Source organism: Phodopus roborovskii, unplaced genomic scaffold (genome assembly GCF_943737965.1).
Source record: "Phodopus roborovskii unplaced genomic scaffold, PHOROB, whole genome shotgun sequence".
In the NCBI taxonomy this organism is placed as follows: domain Eukaryota; kingdom Metazoa; phylum Chordata; class Mammalia; order Rodentia; family Cricetidae; genus Phodopus; species Phodopus roborovskii.
In genome coordinates, this window is record NW_026126480.1 from 50,847,118 (window position 1) to 50,864,882 (window position 17,765).

General features: G+C 47.3%; 2 protein-coding genes across 4 annotated transcripts in view; both read right to left on the reverse strand.

Moving 5' to 3' along the window:
* Positions 1 to 2,762: 2,762 nt before the first annotated feature.
* On the reverse strand, positions 2,763 to 11,467 carry LOC127227817 (tumor necrosis factor receptor superfamily member 23). The gene is made up of 5 exons (XM_051192142.1): positions 11,402 to 11,467; positions 7,958 to 8,069; positions 5,415 to 5,543; positions 3,647 to 3,758; positions 2,763 to 2,922 (listed from the first exon to the last, which is right to left on the reverse strand). Exons 1-5 carry the CDS (start codon positions 11,465 to 11,467, stop codon positions 2,763 to 2,765), a joined length of 579 nt encoding a protein of 192 aa, XP_051048099.1.
* Positions 11,468 to 14,564: 3,097 nt separating this feature from the next.
* The window catches only part of Osbpl5 (oxysterol binding protein like 5), a 70,755-nt gene continuing 67,554 nt past the window's right edge, over positions 14,565 to 17,765 (reverse strand). For all 3 annotated transcript variants that reach the window (XM_051193463.1, XM_051193465.1, XM_051193464.1), the window contains exon 22: positions 14,565 to 15,710. In XM_051193463.1, coding sequence (XP_051049420.1) covers positions 15,572 to 15,710 — 139 coding nt within the window. In that variant the 3' untranslated portion in view covers positions 14,565 to 15,571. The remainder of the gene's footprint in view (positions 15,711 to 17,765) is intronic.

A 17,765-nucleotide genomic window follows, 5' to 3' on the forward strand; every position in this document is an offset into this window, starting at 1 on the left:
AAAGGTTTTTTTTTTTTTTTATCAAGATACAAGGAGGAAACAGACTTCTTAATTCTCCAAACATTTGGTAACCACACCTTAGACTAAATTTCTCATTATCTGGCCTTGATGATTAAGAGTAATCACAGCTCAGACGAGTCTCTTGTTATTTAGATATGACCTCTACAACCAAGATCAAACATCCTACAGTAACCACACCTTAGGCCTTTAGGTCTTATGACTTTAACCTTGGAAGAATAAAGACAGTTTTGAACTCTCTGACTCTAAGTTAAGATGAAGCAAAGCCATTTTTATGGGCCCTGACAGAGGGGCTCATATATGTTCCTCCTGGGTTTTGGGCACCAGGCATGTAAAGTGAGGACATGTCTACTCCAATTATGGTTGGGGATAGGTTTTTATTGTAGATATGAGGGAGAATACAGCTAGAGGCTTCTGGAAGAGTCCAGAGCAGAGAAAGGAAGTAGCAGACTAAATATGGCCAGCAGACTTAACTGGTCCTTGAGAAAAAGGTGGGGGGTGGGGAGAGGAAGAGGAAGAAAGGTCCAAGAAAGAGTGGGCAAGAGAATGCGAGAGGGAGAACTAAGAAGGCACAATCTTGAACAGCAAGGTAACCCAGCAACGAGAAACTGGGCAAAGGGGAGCCCATGAGCTGGACAAGTTCAGGGTAGGGGCGGGGTGAGAAGAGCTGAGAAGAGCCATAGGTACTGAGTGGGCCTGGAGGCCTGCATGCTCATAGACACCATGGGTAGCCGTCTGTTCTGAGTTTCATTTGGAGTAAGACTTGCCTTCAGTTAACCTGTCACTTGTCTCTAAGGAGAGACTCCACCAGAGAACTGGATACAGCAATGCCTCCTACAGGGCCTTTCTTTTTGCAGGCAATAATAGTAGACAAAAGCAATACCAGGCAAGATCAGAAGACCAGTTAGTAGGTATAGCCGGTTTCTGTGATCTAAAAGTTGGAAAATCAAGAAATATTTTGGTCAAGAACAAACTTTTTTTTTTTTTTTTTTACGTCAGTCTATGAAAAGGACAAATGGAGAAGCCAACAGTCTTCTTCCTGGCATGGGAGAGGTCTGAAGAACAGGACAAGTTTTCCCAGTGACCTGGGAAGAGGGAACCTCAGATGAGAAAATGCCTATATCCGATTGCCTGTAGGCAAGTCTGTGGGTCATTTTCTTCATTGCTCAAGAGATGACCACTGTAGGTAGTGCCATTCCTGAGAAGTCTAAGAAAGCAAACTCAGCAAGCCATGAGGAGCAAGCCATGGAGCATTTCTTCACAGCCTCTGCTTCAGTTCCTGCCTCCAGATGCCTGCCTGAGTTCCTGCCACATCCTTTCCTGATGGGACTGACTATAATCAGTCCATCATGTAAGCAAATAAAATATGTCCTTTCCTCACTAAGTTGTTTTTGGCCAGCATTTTATCACAGTGATGTAAAGCAGACTAACACAGGCAAGAAAGAAGACCACCATGTTGGCACTCCTGAGAAGAGAAGGGACTGGCCTTGTCTTCCAATTAAGAAGGAGACATCTCATTCCTAAGAGTTTGTTGTTGACTTCTATACAATTTGGTAAAAACACACACACACACATCACACATCACTTAGTATCTCACCCATCTTCTGAACACAGCCGATTAATCTGAGGTGTCTTTACATGGCTGTGCAGCCATCTCCACATCAGTCTAGAACTTCCTTATCTTCCCTTACTGACCTCTGTCCCCAATGGACACTAACCTTCCAGCCTTATCCCCAAGCTATGATTCCCAATGTTCACCTCTGTCATTTTATTGCTCCAGGACTGCCCGGGAGTATAGCAACACTTGCCTTTAGGGCCAGGCTTATTTCACTTAGCACACTGTCTTTAAGGCTTATTATACTGCTGTGTCACAACTTTTTTACTTTTCAAGAGTGAATGCTATTCTCATTGAATATACAGGCTATATTTGTTAGTTCATTTATCTACCTGCAGACCCTGTGTTGCTTTCTACCCTTGGGCTGTTGACACTCACAGGTGTGCAGTGCTGAGCTTATAGGCCAGAGTCACTGTGTCCTAGTTGAATTTTACTGTAATTTTTGGAGCCCTGGGTTGAATTTAGGGCTTCATGCTGAGCTTCAGCCAAGCCCCAATTTTTGCATTCATTGTTAAATAAGGGTCCAGCTTCATTCTTTCACACATGTATATTCTTTTTGCCAACACTATTTATTGAAGAGGCTGCCTTTTCCCTACTGAATGTTCAGCTTAAGTGCCTACTTACTGTAAAGGATTTTTAAAATTCCATTAACACACAAATGAAGACAATGTGGGTATACATGATGATTCAGTCATAAAAAGGAATGAGGCCCTGATAGCATCAACCTACATCAACCTTAAACATGATACTCAGGCGGCTGGAGAGATGGCTCAGTTGTCAAGAGCACTGGCTGCTCTTGCAGAGGACCTGGCTCAGTTCCCACCATGTGCATGGTAGTTCTCAACCATCTGTAACTCCAGTCCCAGGGAATCTGTCACTTCGTGTACACATATTGTGCACAGACACACATGCAGGAAAAACTCTCATACATGTAAAATATTTTACAAGAAAACATGATGCTCAGGAACCCAGGCACAGAAGCTACACATGGTGCCTCTACCTCTCTGAACAATCTAGACAGGCCAGGAGACTAACGCAGATTGACCTGGGAGTGTCAGGATCTGACAGAGACAGAGGTTCCTTTCAGGGGACATGTATTTTGCAACAGATGGAGGGCTGGTATTCAATGTTATTTTGATGTCGACTTTGCTGTGGTGTGTAAATTTTCATTCAATAAGAAAATAGTCATAGTGACTAAAAATAAATCTGTCTTACTTGTAGCAGCCAGACCACACACTGTGTTTGATGTGGAGTTGCATTTCTGGAGGACAGGGACTCCTTGGGGACACCTGCAAAGAGATACCCTCAGTTCTTCCTGCCAATCAACAGCAGAATATGCCCAGAAAGGCTTGATGCCAGCTCCAAACCATGTCAGGCAGCATCATGATCCAAGATCTGAAACAGGGCGCTGGCTACACAGCTGTCACCAGCCCAACCGGCATCTCAGGCAGTATCACGTGATTCTCAATAAATACACAAAATTTACACTTCCCTTCTCCACAGTTCATAGTCTCTTTGGTGGCCTTGGAGTGAAGATTCATCAGGTTCCCCAGGCAACAATACTCCCCAGGAGTGTGGCTTGTGCTGGCACCCCCTAGTGGTTCGAAGACACAATAACAACTCCATCTGACTGGAGTGAGTGCCTCTTATTGAGGGTAAAACCTACAGAATTTTCCTAAAACCCTGCCCTGAAGTCTTTGCCCACACAATTTAACCCAGAACTATCTTCCTGGGAATGAATGAGGCTTTCCATAGCCCTCCCAAAGCCTGATACACTGAAGAACCCTGGGAAACATCACTCAGAGAAAAAGTAGGTGATACCTACTTTCTCTCAAGGGACATTAGCTTTGGGGACGGCTAGCAACAAGTCCTGGACTACCCAGGCCACAGAGTCCCCACCCAACAGTACCCCCTGACAAGGAATGACACAGACTGTCCCCTTCTCTGGACATTAAATACTACTCAAACAGTGTATAAAGCCACTACAGACCCATGCTGCCACATCGTCCTTACTCAGTACACCGGCGGCAGAATTCACTGGATCCTGAGTCAGAATAGAAATTGCCCATTTGGCACTGGCATTTCCGGTCACTGGTGGCAGAGCAATCGGCCACCATTTCCTGGTCTGCAATCCAGGGAAAGTAGGGTTAGGTCAAGGTGAGCATCCTCTAATATGCACATAGACCCCACCAAGCCCCTCCACCCCCCATTCCAAGGCCATCAACTCATTCAGACATCTCTGACATTGCCTTATTTAATTAACTCATTCTTTGCTGAAGAGCTCCTAGTGATCATGTGACCAGACCCCAGGTGGGTCCTTGGGCTCTGGGTACGACCTGTCTTAATTGAGACTGATTCAGTGGCTTATGAAAGAAGATGGGTTTCCCACTTGGGGTGTTCCATTTAAACCCTGTGTCTATAGTTCAGTGCCCCACAAGCATTCAATCTGTGTCACCTCACAGTGCTCTGAAGTTAGGCAGTGTCCCTTCTAGGAGTACAGCAGTGGGCACAGGAAGGGAGGACTCTCAGCCAGCTCTGTGCAGATGTTTTATAGCACATTTCACAATCTGTGACTGTGGAATATGGTTCTGGTTTTGTTGTTGTTTTGTTTGCTTGTTTGTTTGTCTGAGATAATACTTCTCTATGTAGTCCTGGCTGGCCTCGAACTCACAACGTAGATCAGGCTGGCTACACACTGAAGTGATCTTTCCATCTATCTCTGCCTCTCGAGCTCTGGGATTAGAGATGTGTGCCACCATACTCAGCCTGCTTCCATCTTTATGGTTAGGAGATGCAGATGACTACTGAGGCACGGGGTATTGTGGTTTTTGTTATTTAGTTTAATATGATGCAGTGACACAGGAGTGTGTACACATACACACATGCATGCACACACAAAACAGAATTTTTTCCCATAATGCCAGGGAAAAACACAGGTCTTTTGCATACCAGGCAAGCAATCTCACTGAACTGTCTCCACTGCCCCAGCAATCGCTTCCAGTTTGTTTGTTTTGTTTCTTTGAGACAGGGCTACATGTCTCACTATGTAGCTCTGGCTGTCTTTAAACTCACTATGTAGGCCAGGCTGGTCTTGAACACACAGAGATCCGTTTCCAGAGCGCTAGGATTAAAAGCATAGGCCACCTGCTTAAAGTGATTTTGGAAAACTACTTTTATTACATACATTTCCGTACCCTCCCAGTGACTCCTGCAGGCATGTGCCTCTTCTCTCAGCTGCTTTCCCAGATTCACATGCCTGCTTCCCTGCTCTTTAAGGTCTTCTACATGTTTGGGAATTTGCACACATGGAAGGGACAATTTTTCTCATTACCTGCATGTGTTTTACTAGGTTCTGCATTCAATTAACAATTAAGAGAAAATATCTAACTAATGGCAGAAGGCTGTCTTTGTGACTGTGATTTTTATGAAGTTGTTACTCTGAGTCCCTCTCACTCATAAGGAATACTTTTTGGTTTGGTGTGGTTTTGAGACTGGATCTCACTGTGTAGCCTTTGCTGCCCTGGAACTCACTGTGGTCACAGGCTGGCCTTGAACTCAGAGATCAGCTGCTTCTGCCTCCTGTGTGCTGGGGTTAATGTTGCACAACCATGCCCAGATGTAAGAAACAAATTTTAGTGGGGACTCTACAGCTGCATCCTGGCATCCATCAGTCATGGCTAGTCTGTCACAATGCTGGACTAATGTGTTTCTGATTCTATTGCCAGTTTTTACAGATAGACAGTGAATGTCATTCCTAGTCCAGTCTTGCTCAGACACTTACCTTCTCCACAGATGGAGCAAGATCTGCAAAACCCTAGGCCATTACCAGCCTCTGTGAATGTCCCTGGGTGACACTTCTCACACTGTCCTAGGGTGTGGGGGACTGTGCAGGACTCCTGAACAAACTCACCTGTGGATAGGACAGACAGGGATCAGCTTGCTCCAGGCACACATGGGTAAGGACTATGTTACTTTGGGTGGGCTTATGTCTTTAGTACAAGTTCTATTATCTTTGGGCTGTCACAAACTGCTTGAGGATCTGTAAGGGCTGCTGGCTCCCTGAACTGCACTCATTCCTGTGGTTATCTGACCCTTGGAGAGAACCAGGAGTACAATGGGCTCCTCGGACTCCCTGCAGGGTTCAGCTTCTAAGTAACTGACTACTGCCCTTCAAGCCCTATGTCCCCCCTCCCCCCTCTTTGAGTGACAGTCCCAATGTTCTGAGGGGCATTTGAGACCTGGATGGAGTCAGGTCACTTCCATTTACTGCCTTATAAACATGTCACTTAACAAGAAATTTTTTTCTCAGACCTCTATTGGTTGTTATAGATGGTGTTGATACAGGGTGTCACAGTATGGCTCAAGATAGCCAGGAATTCATAGCAACGTTCCTCCTCCCTCCTGCTGGGATTATAGGCTTGAACTACTGTACTTAACTTTCCCTTTCTACTTTTTTTTTTGGGGGGGGAGATAAAGGATCAGTCAATAGTCCTGGCTGGCCTGGAACTCATGGCAAACCCATTGCTTCAGTATCTCAATGCCAGGATTACAGGGTGAGCCACCATACTCAACTTCTTAGGTCTTTCCTAAAAAGCAGGGCAGTTCTTTGTCCTAGCAAATATTCCCGAGACTATTTTGTACCTCTTGATTCAGGCTCTCTGATGCAACCTTAGAAGTGTTCATTCAGGTGGCCCTGGGGAATCTCCTTTCCTATTATTTGTAAAGGAAACTATAAACAACTAATTATATGGAAAACAATCAAGTCCAGAAGGCATGTTTCTCTCATCTGTTCCCCAAAGGACAGCTTCAGACATGACCAGGAGACAGACATGCAAAGTCCACTGTAGGAGACAGACTAGTAGAGTGAGACCGAGACATGACGGGGTCAAAGGTGCTCTGGATGGGCTGTGGCAGTATGGGTCAGGCCTTCAGCTAGGCCTGAAGTGAGTCAAGCCTGGTGGACAGTTGCCTGAATCTTGGTGTTTGGCTCTTGTGTCTATTTTAGTGTGTGTTGGCCATAGAGAGTAAAGAGGGCATCAGATCCTCTGGAACTGGAGTCTTATGTGGTTGTAAAATGCCTGATATTGGTATTGGGAACCAAACTTGGATCCCCTGCCAGAACAATAAGCTCTCTTAATTGCTGAGTCACACCTCCAGCCAGGTTTTCTTTTTGAAGCAAACCAACTTGGAATGAGTAAGTGAGTGACCATAAAGAAGAATGTTAAAGTCAAGCCCTAAATTCTGGGATTGAGGCTGACATGGGTGGCCAGTTTGGGGGACAGAGTACAGTGCCCCTGTCTGCCTGCCACTCTCTGCAGCATTGGCTTCAAAGATAATTGTCTACCGGTATTAGGGGATGACTTTCTGTTGAGGGAATGCCAGGAGGTAGCAGGGGACAGGCTGACACTGACTGGGAAGGGCTGGTGTACACCTTTAACACTCATCTGTGTTCTGTCTCCAGAGGAGTCCCTCTGCTCTGCTCTGCTCCAGGGCTGGGGGAAGAAGGGGAAACTGAGGCTTACAGCTGTAAGTCGCTTCACTCTGGCCCCACATGGTTCTGCCTACATTGAACACAAAATTGCTCAGTTCTAGAAACAGCTGGGACCTGGGCTTTGCAAGGACTCCTTGCTATGCACAGGAGCCTAAGGAACAGGAAACTAAATGATTTATCCGGGGTGATAGAGCAGGGAATTGGTGGGACATGGGTCCAGGGCAGGTTTACTTCAGTGGGCTTGGGAGACTCATGGGAGGGGCCTGCTAAGAGCGCCTCCACTCACCATGGTATGGTGTGATTTCTGGTACATTTGTGTTGACAGACTAGGATCTTGGGCCACCCCAAGTCTCTGCAGCCTACTATGTGTTCCTACATGAGTCATGAAGACCCTATGAACCATGGTGTGGTGAGTTGTCCTGCCAAGATTCCACTGAGTGAAGATGGCAGAGGAGGGGGGGGGGCTGGCTCCTGGCACCTGTCAAAGGTAGGTGATGTTAACCCTTCCAGCTCCCTTTGTTGAACTTTCCTCTCACCTGGGACCACAGCTCATGCCTTGGAGGGTGGATAGGTGGGTGAACCTTCTACCAGTGAGGCCTTGGTAGAAGTCGTCACACCAGTTAACTCTTTTGAACACACAGAGGCTCCTTTGGGGGGGGGGGTGTCTGTGTACCTGGGTTAGAAGCCACTTCCTAGAGTGTGAGAGAGTAGGCAGTGGTTGAATTGAGCTCCCTGGCCCATACCCTCTCCCTCCTCATCCCATACAGCCTCTGGTGTGCTTCAAAGGCCACACATGCCTATGCTCTGGCACTGGCTGCCATTGCAGAACTCACCTGCATTACAGTTCTTACAGCAGTGGCCTCCAGACAAGTGCTCATCGGTGCTGCAGTTGAAGAGGCTCTCACTCTGTCCGGAGAGTTGTTCAGCCATAGCAGTTAACTGTAGCTGGAAAAAGGACAAGGGACATCTTATATTTATTGGTAACTGCAGAGGATGGTCGGATGATGGTGGAAACAGAAGTACCAAAAAAAGGAGCCCCTTGTTGAAAGCATACAGGCAGCAGGGCAGGGCCTATCTGAGGCTATGCTGTAGAAGGCTGGAGCCTGCCACTGTCTGGAGAATGCTTCACAATAGATCACTGTGACTTAGAGGCCAGCTGGTCTACAGAGCTACTTCCAGGACAGCTAGGGCTGTTACACAGAGAAACCCTGTCTTGAAAACAAACAACAAGCCGGGCCTTGGTGATGCAAGCCTTTAGTCCCAGCACTAGCGAGGCAGAGGCAGGCGGATCTCTGTGAGTTCGAGACCAGCCTGGTCTACAAGAGCTAGTTCTAGGACAGCCTACAAAGCCACAGAGAAACCCAGTCTCAACCCCCCCCCAAAAAAAGGCTTGATGTGGTGGTCAGTGATAGGGGATTGAAAGGACAATATCGGTAGAGCCATGGTATCACACAGGCAAATCCAGATCCTGTAAATTAATAGGTGACTCACACTGGAAAAACTGTTTACCATTGTCATGTCTGTGTAAAATGAGGATAGTAACATACTTACTTAGGGTTATGAGATTAAATAATGCATGTAGAACAGTTGGTATGTTCCAAGCACTAAGTGACCTGCCTTGATCTACAGCCTAAACATAAGGGTCTCAAACTAAGAATACAGATCACTCAAACTCTGTACCAAACAAATCATCAAGCCTAGGCCCTCTTCTTCATGTCTGCATTTGCATGCACACACTCTTGAAAATTCTGGAAGCTGTCCTATCCCACATCCCCACTGTTCTCTGCTCTGATCACACTGCTAGCACCCACCTTACAATCTTCAACTTCCTGTGGTTCTGATCTCTCTCCTTCAGTAAGGTTTCTTCAATAAGCAAGAGAAACTCCTTAACTGCAGGATTTCCTGGTTCGTATTTTCGGATCATCTGACAATTTTTCTTTTTGCCTTCTGGTAATCTTGGCCCACTTATTCTGTCAGGAATTCTGTCATTAACTCTTTTTAAGGTTACCAGCATCATTACTTTTCTTGGTGTCATCTTCACTATCACCTGTTGTACCTGACAACTTTTTATCAATGCCCTGAAGGCAATACTCACAATTTCCCCCTGCCTTGCAAGGACTGAATGCTTGCCTGCTTCCCCAATAATTTATTTTAGGAAGGACAATGACCACAGGTCATACCGGATTTGTTAAGATATCTTTATGTTCAGCCCAGTGAGGTGGTACAAAACTTTAATCCCAGGTCTCTGGAGGCAGAGGCAGGTGGATCTCTGTGAGTTCATGGCCAGCCTGGTCTAACAAGAGAGTTCCCAGACAATCAGGTCTAAATTGAAAAACCCTGTCTCAAAAAAAAAAAAAAAAAAAATCTTTTATTTTGAGTACTCTTTGAAGATAGTCTGTATTTTTGTATTTAGTCCATTATTTTTATTTTTGACTTTTACAAGACAGGGTCTCACTACACTGCTCTGACTGTTCTAGAACTCACTACTCACTATATAGACTAGTCTGGCCTCAGACTGACAGGAATCCATCCTCCTGTCTCCCCAGTGCTGAAGTTAAAGTTGTGCGACACTCCCACCTGCTCGTCTTCAAGTCTTCAATCTTTCTTTGCAGTACCTTCTTTTTGTGACAGTATCTGAAAATCAACACTTCTACTTTACAACTTTGTCTAGGTTGTTTCTTGGGATTTCTGGAATAAAAAATGTTGAGCCCAGACTTCTCTGGAGGGAGATGCAGGCATGGAGTTCCAGAGTCCCAATCAGTGAGAGGTCTGGGCTCCTCCCCTCCTGGAGAAGTTCAGGAAGTATTCTCAAAACACTGTGAGCCACCTCTGAGTCAAGGCTGAGTCAAGGCTGAGTCAAGGCTCCATATCTGCTGGGCAGAACGTGGAGAAAAATCCCCAGGAGAGTCAGATAGTGTCTGATTGGTTGTTGCCAAAGGAGCTGCCTAGTAACAGCCAGCTAAGAAGTACTCTTAACCAATGAAGTACTTCTCCAGCCCCACCACCTGTTTTTGTTTGTTTGTTTGTTTTGTGTCCTGTTTCCCCCCCACTCCCCCTCCCACACGGTTCTCTCTCTAGCTTTGGAGCCTGTCCTGAACTGGCCACTCAAATTCACAGAGATCCACCTGCCTCTGCCTCCAGAGTGCTGGGATTGAAGGTGTGTGCCCACTGTAATTTTGAAGAATGCTGATTGTATGTAAATGGTCTCTGACTGCTCAAATACTATCTTAGAACAACCTAAGGTTGTTTTTTTTTTTTTTTTTTGTTCGTGTTGCAACTAAAGATCTAAATGTGTTGCACAAATGCTATATCCTAACAGGTTTATAAAACATGCATCTTTTTCTGCTTGACAGGGTTTCTTTGTGTAGTTTTGACTGTGGCTGTCCTAGAACTCACTCTGTTGACCAGGCTGGCCCTGAACTCACAGAAATATGCCTGTCTTGGCCTCCCGAGTGCTGGGAGTGCTGGGATTAAAGGCACGTGCCACCACCACCCTGCTGTTTTGGTTTTTAAAACAGCATATCACAATGTAACCTCAGCTGGGTTGGAATATTATTTCAGAGGCCAGGCTGAACTCAAAATTGTGGCAATCCTCCTGCCTCCTGAGTATTGAGATTACTGGTGTGTGACACCAAACCAGCCTTAAGTGAAAATTAAGTTGGTTATAACCGAAAGGTCGTTTACAGGGTTGTCCAGTTTTTTTGTTTGATTTTCAGAGTCTTACTGTGTGTAGCTCTGACTAGCCTGAAGCTCGATATGTAGACCCAGGCTGCTTACTAACTTAAATTTAACTGCACTTCATTATTGAAGTGACAATGAGCAATTTTGGGACAGAGATTAGGAAGGCCCACGAAAGGCAGAAGGCAGAGACATTCCTTCTACACGCTTGCTCCTTTAGCAGTAGTTAGCATATTTCTGGACCAGCCTGGCTGGACCCACCCGAGGAACAGAAGACTAAAGGCGTGCACGCGCCTACAACTGCACCTGTGTGTCCCCGCAGGAGGAAAAGAGAAGCCGGGCAGCGAAGCAATTCTTGTGCTTTTGGTGGCTTTTCAGGGAAAAGGCCGAGTGGGATACTTGGCTTGTCCCAGTATCAGGGATACCTTTCTCTAGACTGTGTACGAGGTCACTTCCCTACCTCTGTCCCGACTGCCCGCCCCATCCCCGACTTCGGACTGCTTAAGAGTAGGCGACCTCCCGAGATGCTGATGGCGGCGCGCCACACAGCCCGAGACCTGCCGCCCACAGTCCTGGTGCCGTGACCGGCGTCTACTCACCTGCACCAGCAGATACAACTGTAAACAACGACCCAGGTTGGAGACCGACTCAGGATCGGAGGTCATAACTTTTGCCACAAGTCTCGGCTTACATTACCTTAAAAACCCAGGATGGGGCACCGCCTCTCCTCCGCCCACTGCTTCCTGTATGGTTTCCCAATCTCTGGGCGAGCTGAACAGTGCCTTCCTTTCCGCCACGTTCATGTAATATCTAATTTTCTATAAATGCAGATGTAATTTTAAACACCAATGAAGTTATTAACTGTTGGAAAACTTAAGTACTTGTCCCTTACAGTTTTCTTCCTACCCACTCAGCTGTAGAACTCCGGTGCTCTCAAGGTTGAGCAAACAAGGTTGTTCTCAGAATTTTCCTGTACGCAGTGCTGGTACCTTGATCCCCCAGGTGTGGGTGGTACATGATTTCCTCCTCTGCTTAGCCCATCCCCTGGCTTGGGTATATAAACCCATTACAGCAGCTTCTTCACTTCTCGGGTTCTGTTAAGTGCTTCAATCCCAGCACCCTCCCCCAGCTCCGTACTCTGCTCCTGGGAGGGGCAATTAATAGAATCATATTGTTGCAAGCAGTAGAGTTAGGTTCTCGGCTATATTTTTATTACATTTATTATATTGTTCTTTATTATAGGGAGTTCACAGGGTCCTTCCTCCCAGAGCTCTCCTCCAGGAGTTCCAGCCCTGACTGATCCTTTCTGCTAGCCCCAGCCTACCTGCCCTAACAGCAGAACTGCCACATCTAACAGCAGAGTGGAGAGACATGTCCTGGGTATGTAAAAGAGCTGCACCCTGTTAGCACATGGGCTTTTTAACTGGGTGCCCTGCCTGGACTCAACCCTCAGGGCTGGGTGTGCCTGTCTTTGCCCACTGTGTATGCAGGGTATGGGGGGGGTCGGGGGATGGGGGTTGGCCCTCATACACTTCATCCTTTCCCTTACTGTACCAAACTTTCTCATCTTCCCTCACTGATCTCTGCCCCCAGTGGACACTTAACTTCCCAGCCTTGTTCCCAGACTGTGGTCCCCAATGTTCTCTATTTCACCCAGGAGTACAGCAGCACTTGCCCTTAGGGCCAGGCTTATTTCACTTAGCACACTGTCTTTAAGGCTTATTATACTGCTGTGTCAGAACTTCTGTACTTTTCAAGAGTGAATGCTATTCCATTGAATATACAGGCTGTATTTGTTCGTTCATGCATCTACCTGTGGACCTTTGGCTGCTCTCACCTTTGGGATGTTCAGAAAATGACCCTTCTGAGATATACCCAGAGGTGGGCTGGCTTGCTCCATTGATACTATTTGTAATATTCTGAGGACTATCCATACAACTTTCCACCATGTCTGTACAACTCCTGTGCTCACCAGTAGGGTGTAAGGTTACAATTACTCCTCATCCAAACATTTCTAGTTCTCCTAGCTTGGGTTTTATTTTGTGTTAAATTAGTAACTATCTTCATGGATGTGAAGTGTTTCGTGTGGGGTTTCATTTTCCCATAATCAGCAACGTTGAGCACATGCTCTGTTCTCTTGTGGATCTTTTTACTGGACATGGAGGTGCATGCTTGTAGTCCTAGCATTTGAGAGGCCAAGAGAGGGACTTACCTAGGCCAGGATTACCTCAAACTCAGTATATAGTTCCAAATAACCTTTAACTTCCTTCTTCTACCTCTACAGCGCAGGGAGGACAGGCATTTACCATTTGCTGGACTTGAATCCAGAAGGGTCCAGCTTCACTCTTTCACACTGAGTCATTTATTAAAGAGGCTGCCTGTTCCCCCACTGAATATTTGGCTCAAGGGTCTATTAATAAAAACAGAAATCAAGGGGACTGGAGAGATGGCTCCATGGTTAAGAGCACTGTGGGACCTGGGCACCCACACAGTGACTCAGTCACTTTTAACTCCTGTTCCAGGGGATCTGATCCCCTCATCTGACCTCCACAGGACCAGGCACACATATGGTGAACAGACATACACTTGAGGCAATAACAATCATAATAAAAGTGAATAAAGATCTAAAAATTAAAAATATAGAAATAAAATCTTTCTTTGCATATCTGTATGTGTATGACTGTTTTGCTTGCATATATGTAAGTGCACCATGGAGTCCTGAAGAGGGCATTGATTAGATCCCCTGGAACTGAGTTAGAGATGGCTGTGAGCCATCATGTGGATAACTGGGAACAGAACCGAGGTCCTCTGTAAGAGTAGCAAGTACTCCTAACTGTGGAGCTACCTCTCCAGCACAGTGTGTATGTTTTTATAAAAGGCCTGAAGTCTGTATCACAGCTCCCCTACTGAACCAGTTTATTAAATTTATAAAGAAAAAAAGAATAGAGTGCAGGAAGGGCATTCCAAAATTCCAGGGTGTACGATGGTGCTGAGAGACAGGACCTAGTTCTGCATGGGCCCAAGATGCAGAAGATAAGGAGAGGGGTTCAGGGCTTCCTGTCCATACCAGAAACAGATGTCTGTGGTATAAGCTGGCCACCTGCAGGCACCCATGCTCTAGGATGACTGGCTGACCGCCTCATGGAGGCTCCATGAGCAGCACCCACTTGTGGAATCCTGAGATGGGTGAAGGCAGTCCCACTTGACTCTTCTTTGCCTCACCCTCTCCTGGGTCCTGAGGTGGGGAGGCATCCTTGGTGTCCACTCTTATGGGTGCTGCCTGGCCACCTTATTCCCTATGGTCTCCATTATCTTCCTTGTGTTGTTAAAGGCTACAGCTTGCCTTTGAGGTGGTGCGGGGTGTCATCAACCGCCTAGGGCTACTCTGGATGCCTCCAAGCTATCTGAGCATACAGAATCCTCTCAGCAAGGCCACACTGGCAACAGCAGGCTGCCCAGTCTGAGCCTCTCCTTTATAATGACTTAAAGAAAGGCCCTCATCCCATCCCTCACTTTCCCAGTCCTGATAGCTTGCTTCCCTTGGCAGGCAGCATCCTTTCCATGTCCACAATTGCTCACTGGCCAATGGCTGGAACTCCAGCTCCCCAGGGCTCCAGCTGGGCTGCCTTCTCATTCCACACTGTGAACCTGCACCCCACCTTCTGGAGCCCTTGCTTGGTACCTCAAGACAGCCCTGTTATACTGGTTTTCCATTTCCCCAGAAGTTTTTCCTTGTTCTCAAGGACACCCAAGAAGAGAACATATATGTATTTCCATTTATTTCAAGGCATGGAGCAGACACATCCCCCAGGCGGGGGAAGGAGAAAGACAAATGGATACAAAACTTGAAAGGATCAGTTACAGTGGAGATGGCACCAACAAGGTATTAAGGCTCCGAATGTGAGTACGTGTAGGTGCCCGTGCGTATGCACACACACCCACAGAGGGCCATCCACACAGGGTTGGGGGCCAGATGCAGAGGCTGGTCACTGCACACAGCTGCCTGGAATATTGCAACTATATGTATTCAGAATGTCAACAGAATGGGAAGACTGTGTTGGTCAGGGCATGTGGTAAGCTTGAGTCTCCCTGGCCTTTGGGGACACCCCCTGGGCACTTTTTCTTGCTTACAAGCTCACACTGCCATTGGCCAGGGTATTTGTGGGCTCTTCTGGCTATGGGGCTAATGTGAGTACAGTAAGTCCCTGAACAGGCTCCTGTCCAAACAGCTTAATAACAGGATAAAAGTCCCAATGTCCTCTCCAGAGCAGATACAGCCTGTTGGTGCTTGAGTGGGCAGACTGCCCAAAAGTCAATGTCACCACCCGGAAGAGCCCAGGGAAATCCTGGAGGCTTCCTTCCTGTTGCTCCTGGAAACCTCACTTTCTCCTGCATTCCAATGGGTGGCTTTCCAGAGCCTGCACAGGCCCTCCTGACCCCCAGATCTGATGCCTTGTGGCAAGTGGGGACTGGCTTGAGAGTGGCAACTTGGGAGGACCAGGGACACACTGAAACCGTATTTGGCTTTAGCATTAAGGCCGGTGCTAGGTGGAGGGCCCCGTGGGAAAGGCCAGCGCTCCCTGGAGGGTCCTACAGCTGAGGTCACAACACTCTCATAGCCCCCAGGCCCCACTTGTCATCCTTTTATACAAGGACCATTCTGTCCTAGTGGCCATGCCTGTGGGCCTCACTGCCTCTATGGGCTGGTGTAAAGTGCTGGGTGCCTAGGAGGGAACCCTGCAGGCCGTGCCTGCAGATCCCAAGGGCTCTTATTTGAGGATATAGTTAATGAATAGCTGACATGTCAGGAAGATGCAGAGCAGAAACCAGGAGCGGGGGTTCTGCAGGAGGCTAGGGGCCGACGGCTGCCCGGCACGCACTGTGGAGCTCAACATGGCTGAGAGGTGCCTGCAATGATAAGGGCAGAGGCTGTGTCAACACCAGCATGGCCACCCTCCCAGCCTACAGGGGAGTCTGAAACAGGATGGCATGTCTACCTGCTGGGAACATGGCTACAAGCGTGGGTAGGGAGCTCATTAGGGAGAAGGGTCCCAGGGTATCAATCATGGGACAGGAGGGTCTGGGCTTGGGGAATAGGTCTCTTGTATCCTTCCTGCCACCCTTGGGATGGTGGCTGAATGGTGTCTTCCTCAAACCTGTGCTGAAGTCCCCTGAGCTCTTTGGAGATAAGATCTCTGAAGAGGTGGCTACATTAAAAGGTTCACTAGGATGTGACCTTAATCTAGACTGGGACCCTAACAGGGGATCAAGACAGAGGCATACATACATCAAGCCAAGTACAGGGCACTGAGAAGGGCTAAACCTGAGACTTTCATCTTGGACTTTAGCCATTAGAATGTGAAATACTGCCAAGCAGTGATGGTGCACGCCTTTAATCCCAACACTCATGAGGCAGAGGCAGGTGGATCTCTGAATTTGAGACCAACCTGGGCTACAAGAGCTAGTTCCAGGACAGCCTCCAAAGCCTCAGAGAAACCCTGTCTCAAAAAATCAAATAAAGGAAGGGAGGAAGGAAGGAAGGAAGGAAGGAGTGAAGTACTCAGTGTCTCGTTTGTTGCCATACCAGGCTGTGTGTCAGCCAGTGGCATAGGAACAAACTCACCAAGCTTGAACTCTGGTATCTGGGCTCTCTGTTTCCTCTGGCTGGCAGCAATAATTTTGGGGGTACTAGATTTCCTTTTCTTTGCCCACACATCTTGGGTAAGGAGCAGATTGAAAGACATGTGGCTGTGTCAGCTAGAGGTGTCAACCTAGCTCAGGGTACCTAGGGTACCTAGGGACCTGGGCAAGCATCTCCAGGGAGACCCTGTCCTCAGTGGGATGTGCACAGTCCACTTCACACCTCTTTATCCCTCTTTTTCCACTGTGACATTAGAAGAACCCCAGAGGCCCTAGGAATCCCCATTCTCATTAGCTGGTATGTACTTATGTGACTGACAAGGCCAGCAAGCATTGAGACTTGTGGCTTTGCTGATGGCCATTTGCAGGCAAACCATATGACACATACAGTCCACAGAACAAGAGAGCTGTCATGTCTGACTCACCACCCACCACTTCTTGCCTCTGATGGCAAGCCAATTTTCCTCACACTCTTCTGTGAAATAATGAGTTTTTAGACCTCTAGAGGACACTGATATGAGAAAGAAAAAAAAATGGCACTTAGCATTGGGAGTGCTGGTAGGTTGGAAGAGTATCAGTTTTTTTCTGGGACCAAGATACAACCACTCCAAGTTCTCTGCCTCTGAGGTTCTAGGGTGTTTTTTTTTTTTTTTTTGTTTGTTTGTTTGTTCGTTTTGGTTTTCCCAGACAGGGTTTCTCTGTGTAGCCCTGGCTGTCCTGGAACACACTCTGTAGACCAGGCTGGCCTTGAACTCGATAGATCTGCCTGCCTCTGCCTCCCGAGTTCTAGGATTAATGGTGTACAACACCACCACCCAGCAAAGCCCTAGGGTTGTAAGTCATTCCAACCCTGCCCCCCTCCCTTCAAGCTACTGCAGGTACCCAAGGGCTTCTAGCCAGCAAAAATTTCAACTTCCAAAACTACAGCAGTTGACTTTAGCCAATCCACAGTCCGGTATTTAGATCTCTGTCTAAGTGGTGCTGTGGGAGCCTGTCTGACTCAGGAGGTACTCATCCCATCCCATCCCACTCCATCCCATTCCTGTCCCCATCCTCCTCATTGTCCCAATTCTGACTCATTTCTCTTCAGCTCCATGTCCCATCTACAAACCAGTTCTCTTGGCAGGAGCTGGAAAGGAATCCCAGAATAAGTACTATGCCAATCACTTATGGGCTGCCTGCAGGATGGACACAACCCTTGCTCTCCACACCCTCTTCATTCTTTCCCCACCCCTGGTTGGCTCTGCTGTTAACCCATTTTACAGAGGAGAACTAAATGTGAAGGCATGTAGTTCTCTCACATGATATTGTGTGCTGATAGGC